Source organism: Filicampus tigris, chromosome 11, assembly GCF_054856515.1.
Source record: "Filicampus tigris isolate MCC_2025a chromosome 11, RoL_Ftig_1.0, whole genome shotgun sequence".
Taxonomy (NCBI): domain Eukaryota; kingdom Metazoa; phylum Chordata; class Actinopteri; order Syngnathiformes; family Syngnathidae; genus Filicampus; species Filicampus tigris.
The window spans coordinates 23,065,795-23,071,901 of NC_141227.1; the positions used below are offsets into that span (position 1 = coordinate 23,065,795).

General features: G+C 38.9%; 3 protein-coding genes across 3 annotated transcripts in view; 2 read left to right on the top strand and 1 right to left on the bottom strand.

Moving 5' to 3' along the window:
• cep170aa (centrosomal protein 170Aa) overlaps positions 1–2,361 on the top strand; it is a 31,976-nt gene extending 29,615 nt beyond the window's left edge. The window contains exon 22 of the mRNA XM_086045688.1: positions 105–2,361. Coding sequence (XP_085901814.1) covers positions 105–388 — 284 coding nt within the window. The 3' untranslated portion in view covers positions 389–2,361. The remainder of the gene's footprint in view (positions 1–104) is intronic.
• Positions 2,362–2,752: 391 nt separating this feature from the next.
• Positions 2,753–4,255, bottom strand: hint1 (histidine triad nucleotide binding protein 1). Its single transcript, XM_086045703.1, has 3 exons — positions 4,088–4,255; positions 3,107–3,211; positions 2,753–3,009 (listed from the first exon to the last, which is right to left on the bottom strand). The coding sequence occupies exons 1-3, from the start codon at positions 4,196–4,198 to the stop codon at positions 2,845–2,847; spliced, it is 381 nt and encodes a 126-aa protein (XP_085901829.1). The 5' UTR covers positions 4,199–4,255; the 3' UTR covers positions 2,753–2,844.
• On the top strand, positions 4,176–5,548 carry lyrm7 (LYR motif containing 7). Its single transcript, XM_086045704.1, has 5 exons — positions 4,176–4,360; positions 4,470–4,542; positions 4,947–5,017; positions 5,107–5,188; positions 5,279–5,548. The coding sequence occupies exons 1-5, from the start codon at positions 4,343–4,345 to the stop codon at positions 5,347–5,349; spliced, it is 315 nt and encodes a 104-aa protein (XP_085901830.1). The 5' UTR covers positions 4,176–4,342; the 3' UTR covers positions 5,350–5,548.
• The last annotated feature ends 559 nt before the right edge of the window (positions 5,549–6,107 follow it).

Below are 6,107 nucleotides of genomic sequence, written 5' to 3' on the forward strand. Positions count from 1 at the left end.
TCCGCATGAAGGAATTGTTGCTTGTACCGAAGATTGTGTCCTGCACTTTGTCACAAACCAGCTCACACTTATTGTTTGCGTTTGTGTGTGCGTGTGTTCCCCAGTGATCAATCTGATGCTAGACCCAAACGGGACGCTGGACGTGGCGACCAACCCCGTCTCGCCCAGCAAGGCTCAGGGCGCCAGAATCGCGCCCCCGTCATCCGCCTGCGCGGGACCCCAACAGCTCCCAGCCAAAGAGCTGCTGCCCGAAATCCTTCCGGCGTCCGGAGAGCCCGCCAGGATTCCGGCGTCCGACGGCTCCGTAGGTCTCGGTTTAGCGACCGTCGGCACGCTGCCTTTCAGCCGCTTGCGGCCCAACGGCAAGGAGGCCCTTGTACAGAAGTGAGCCGAAATAGTCGTGTGTTGTTCGTTCTTAGCAGTTACAATTGGCAATCAAAAAATGAGAATGAGTAGTTTGTTTTTTCATAAACGAAACAAAAGCGCCATTGTAATCGGCACGGAAGATATGGTTAGCTTAATAGCATAGTAGCCTATTTGCACGTTTTAGACAAGCAAACCTTTGCGGGTGAGCCTGGCCTGGATGACTGAATATATCCAGACATAAAGAAAGAAAACACTATTAGACAAATTTGAGCAATCTTCACTAATGCTTGTCACCTCATCCTGATGAATAATTTTAAGATCAAATGTTAAAATCCTGTAAACCAAATCCAGAAAAAAAACAGACGGACAAAAACCTGCCCATTTAAATATTAAGGTTAAATATTCAAAAACCGACGCAATCATATTGCTGTAACGCCACCCCAAAAAAATTCCTGTTTATTAAATTTCCTGTTTAAACATAATTAGCGATCACTTTAAAACATACATGTTGTAATTCATCTCGTAGCCTTATTGAACTTGGCATCTGCCAAGACCCAGCAAATTCAATTTAAATTTAAAAACTCACTTCTATGGTCTGTTTTTCCACTTTGTATTATTGATCTGAGCCTAAAATGAGAAAAACAAGCTTTTTGTTTGTTAGTTTTTTGATTGTCAACTGAAAGCGGAAAGAACGAACGATGAAATGGAGATCCAAATGAACTCAAGCATTTCATCTTGTCCTCCTGGTGTGTGAACCCTTCGTCGCTACGGTCCTGCCTTAAAAATGTCATCATCCCTCCAACAAGACTCTCCCCCCCAAACCTTTCAGACCAACGGAATGCATGGTTCACAACTTTCTTTTTGCACTTCAGTATTAAAAACAGCTGCGGCCTTAATGCGACATTGAAAAACAGTCACTTTATACAGGAAAAATGGTCCCGTTATTTCACAAGTCAACCGATGCAGTTTTATACACAATACAGTACAACACTTGACAGTCCGCCCATTGAAGTTTTTTTTTTTTTTTACTTGCCCAGTAGTTGGACCTCTAGTAGCATGTGAAGAACTGAGCCTTGTCTCCCTGCTAGTTACATGGTGTGTGTGGAGCCTATTTTCAGTAAAAAAAAATCTAGTTAAAAAATAAATAAAAAAACACTTACCAAAGTTACCTAACGCGCAGCTCAACTAATTGTTAACTTTTGTCATTGCTGCCTTATCTTGATTTGGCCTGTTGGATGCGGTGCCATGAAGCTTGTAGCAGCACTGAAAGAAAGTGTCCTATGATTTGCAGTTGGACTTTTTATACTTCAATTTAAATTTTGGGAAAAAAGAAAAAAAAAAACTTTGAACTTGCTGTTTTATAAAATTTGGATACTGATGTTGTTTTGTAGCCATTTTAATGTTAATTTGTGTCAAATGGAGCTTTAAAAAGCTGCTGGACGTTTCTGCTCCGTCCCACTTTTCTGATTGTATTGTGTTGCTTCATGTTATGTCTAAATGTACAATGTTGTGTTCAAGGGGCCGAGCGAAGATCCCGCAGCGGTTTTGTGCATTTTAAAGTCTTAAACCACTTCCCGAATCGCTTCTCATGTTATAAAGTACGTTCAGTAGTCGCACTGAGAGGCTTTGGGACCCAGAGGTGTACACTGATGCGATGCAATGCAGAAATTGAAGAGAAAATACAAAATAGAAAAAAAAAATTGGATTTTGCAGATTTTTATTTTATTTTTTGTGTCCCAAGGATTCACTTTAACCACTATTTCCCTGACCCCCACCGCCCACCCCCATGAAGTAAAACATTTTAAGTTAATATTCGGTACCAGTAGGTTTTATTTTGATTCTAATTCTCTTTGTCTGGTCAGTTATTTTGTTTGTAAAGAGAAAACAAAGCCAATTTTTATTTATTTTTTAATATGTTGTGGATGTTTTATGTATTTTATATTTGTTCAAACTGCAATTGTACTGTCAATAAAACAATAGCCATCCACCCTTCAATGTTAGGCTTGACTTGTTTTGGATTGTGAAAATGCTGATTATCATCGTAGGTTTTACTTTTTTGTTTACAAGTGACTGGTACGGTAATCATTTGCGATGTTTTGGCGGATTAAGTAAAATACTAATGAGGGGAAAAAAATACAAATATAGACAAAAACTCAACATGCACAAAAATACATTATATGTTGAATGAAAAAATACTTGACATTAGAAATAAAATCCAAATTAATTTTACAAAAAAATAATGAAATTATAGTCAAAAAGATAAATTAAAAAAAACACGCACCAGATGCGAACGTGAGAAGCCGAAAGACAACCACATTACTGCTTTTTGAGACGCTAACCCCCCAACACAACCGAGCCAGATGTCTTCTAAAATAAAAACATTCACTGCAAGTGGATCACATTTTATTACCACTGATGAACAACCACAATTACTTTGACTTCATGCACAGGAAACAAGACGTGGTAGCGAGGCGGAGGTCAGCCAGGGGGCCACTTCATGCCGCGGCCCCCCAGAACGTGAACGTGGATGTGGTAGACCGACTGGCCGCCATCGGGCCCGTCGTTGATAACGATCCTGTAGCCTTTGGCCAGGCCAGCCTGCTCAGCACACTTCTTGGCCACGATCAGCAAGTGGCCCAGCAGCTGCCAGGGGAGGGGGAGAAGAGGGGGTCCGTGTGGTCAAACAACCATATAAGCATTCTATCACGTCACACACGCTCCGCATCTAATCCATCCTTACTGCAGCATCGGCTTCCTCCGCTTTGGACAGCTGGATGATTGGCTTCTTGGGGACCACCAGGATATGAGTGGGCGCTTGGGGAGAGATGTCAGGGAAGGCCACGCACTGAAACAGAATAAATATACACTAAGAATTATCATGGTACATTTACAAATCACTGTGCTCAAGGAAACAAAAAAAAATCAAAAATGACCAAAGTATTAGACCTAGGAAATACAAATATTTTAATTTTAAGACGAGTTTAAATTTGAGCAATGAGCAATACAGCATTATTTGAAAAGTTAAAACATACAAAATTACAAAAATAAGTTACACAGAAAATACTTTTTATTAAATAATACTGAATTAAAAAAAAATAATAATACTGGAAAAAGTCAACTATCTTAAGAAACAATAAGATATTACCGCCCCAAAAGACACAAAAAACTACACAAATATACCAAAACATTAGACCTGGTGAAATGTCTATTTTTTGTTTAATGCGTGAATATTACACATTTTAAAGAATGCAAAATAAATATGGACAAATTTCATGAAAAGATAATCGAAATTGGACCAAAAAGTACAAAAAATGTGGAAAGGAAAACCGCTAAAATATTAACTGATAAATACTAAAAACTTCAAGGTTAGACCCCGAACAATTAAGTGTACTGCACTTGAATGCCTTTGATCTTCTAATTAAATAACACGTGTACTTTTTAATATATGACGTATAATACGCATACACATACAGGGTTGTGTGTTTTGCACCCAATACTGTACTGGTAGTGGTACCGTACCAGTACCCAATACTGTACTGGTAGTGGTACCGTTTATTGCGTAACAGGTAAGCCCATGACATGAGCCCCGATTTGGGTTGTGGAACTGTCGGAGACTTTTTATTGTGTGTGCGCAAGTTAGCATTAGCACTCGCTTAGCTTGAGCTTCACTGCAGTAAAAGCGCTACGAGTGCGCGTTGGAGCTCACTCAAAGCAAACCTACCTGATCGTCCTCGTAGATGAGTTTTGCAGGGATTTCCTTGCGTATGATTTTGCCAAATATTGTGTCTCCGCCAGGTTGGGCAACCTGCGCTTTCGCTGTTTCGTCAGCCATGTTGGCGCAGTCGCATACTGACGCACGTTGCAGACGTGAGAGCCCACCGACAGCTGATTGGCTTCTGTGTAACGTCACCGCAACCTCTGCTCTGATTGGTCTAGGACACTTAGAAGGCGGAAGTAAACAGTCGAAACAGTCAAGATGGGCACTCGCGTGAAGGTGAGAAGAAAACATTAACACTGTTTAATACGATTTGACCATTTTGAACTCAACATCACAATAAAGTTTTCATTTTTAATTTAGTTACACATTCTTGATGTTTGTACAGGTCTTACGCGTGTTCAAGTCGCTGCACAGAACGAGAATGGCCGTGTTCAAAGATGACGAAAGAGCACTGACAGGTCTTGCTGTTCCGAATCTGTTACGCCATTGTTAAAGCTCTCTTGTTCACGTTTCCACCTTATGAGTTCCCAAGATCTCCATCCATCAAAATAATTGACTCACTCTCGTTCCGACTTTTGTGCATCGCGTCATCATCCGTGCAGGTTGAGAAAAGTAACTAGCCTGTTTTGACACTGTAAGGCGTACAAACTACAGGTACCTGTTTCAAAATTTAGGGAAATCAAGAAAAAAAATCGTCGGAAAAAATACTCAAGTATAGATACCTGAAAAATCTACACAAGTACAGGAATTCAGTCTTAATAGTTTAATAGTTTGTTACTTGTCACCACTGTTTGACGTCATAATGTGAAGCAAATGAAAAGCTCTGCAGTATCCAATTCTTAACTTTAATTCTTTCGGACAGCTGCAAAATCAAAAATCAACGAGGAGTTCCGGAAAAATAAACATGAATCGTCAGAAGAAAACATTGAGAAGGTGAAGTGCTCAGTGTTTAAAGCCAAATGTGCAGTTGCCACTTTGTTGGAGGAGTTGTCAGACCACTGAAACTTGTTCTGTTGTTGCAGATGATCAAAATGGGCTCAGATGTGGAAACAGTTCTACGAGAGGGCGTACTTCAAATGGAGCATGTCGGCAACGAGAAACTCTGCAAGTCCATGTTTTCACACAAAATGGTCAAACATTAACAGTCATTTCCAAAGGTGTTCCTGGTTATTTTTCTTAAATTTTTTCTCACAGTGCTTCGACCCAGAGAGGATCTTCTATTAGAAAACGTTCCCTATTGTGACCAGCCTAGGAAAAAGTCATGACAGAGCATCTGTTGACACAACAAGGAAAGACGCTCATGTTGAGAGACTTCCGATTATCCATCTGTCCCATTTCATTTGGATCAAGATCTGCCAAACAAGGTCATGGCTACTACATGGAAAAAGTTGCTGCTGTTAATTTCATTTTTGATTGTGCAATTCAATTATATTAAATTGTGTTTGTTTTACATATTGATATTTATTTCTCTGCCTCATCATTCAACTTGGGGAATAGATGGCACAATCAAATTGGACTGAAACACCGGTCAAAGAAAATACAGTTTTACAATGGAGAAATGTGTTACAAAAAATGAGCAGATGGCAAAACCAGAAATTATAAAGAATAATATAAAATAGCCCAAAAATCATGAAAAATACATAAATATATGAAAAGATACTAAAATATTAGACAACAATACTACAATAATAGATTGAAAAACTACAAATTAGGAAAATAATGCAAATATACAAGCTCAGAAATACACAGACTTTAAAATGTTAAATTGTGAGAAATTAGACCGTATAATAAACAAAATACAAATAAATGTTCATTTTATTTTGTTGCCAAACTATGATATTTTTGTTGATTTAAAACCACTGACCTCATCTAAAAATGCATTTTTATTCAGTATTTTTTTTAATCAAGTATTAAGATGGATGTCGTCTTCGTATTTTTCTCTTTCTCTGTACAGAGTCGTACCGAGTTCCCGCACAGAATATTTTAGACTAGAAGTTCAGTTTCTACCGAATGAGTCAATAAA

Bases quoted from the DNA above. Each gene is read 5' to 3' on its own strand.
- hint1 (XM_086045703.1), bottom strand. From the start codon at position 4,198: ATGGCTGACGAAACAGCGAAAGCGCAGGTTGCCCAACCTGGCGGAGAC. The intron at 3,212-4,087 runs GTAGGTTTGCTT...ATTCTGTTTCAG, and splicing joins TCATCTACGAGGACGATCAG to TGCGTGGCCTTCCCTGACAT. The intron at 3,010-3,106 runs GTAAGGATGGAT...CTCCCCTGGCAG, and splicing joins CGGAGGAAGCCGATGCTGCA to CTGCTGGGCCACTTGCTGAT.
- lyrm7 (XM_086045704.1), top strand. The intron at 4,543-4,946 runs GTCTTGCTGTTC...TCTTTCGGACAG, and splicing joins TGACGAAAGAGCACTGACAG to CTGCAAAATCAAAAATCAAC. The intron at 5,018-5,106 runs GTGAAGTGCTCA...CTGTTGTTGCAG, and splicing joins CAGAAGAAAACATTGAGAAG to ATGATCAAAATGGGCTCAGA.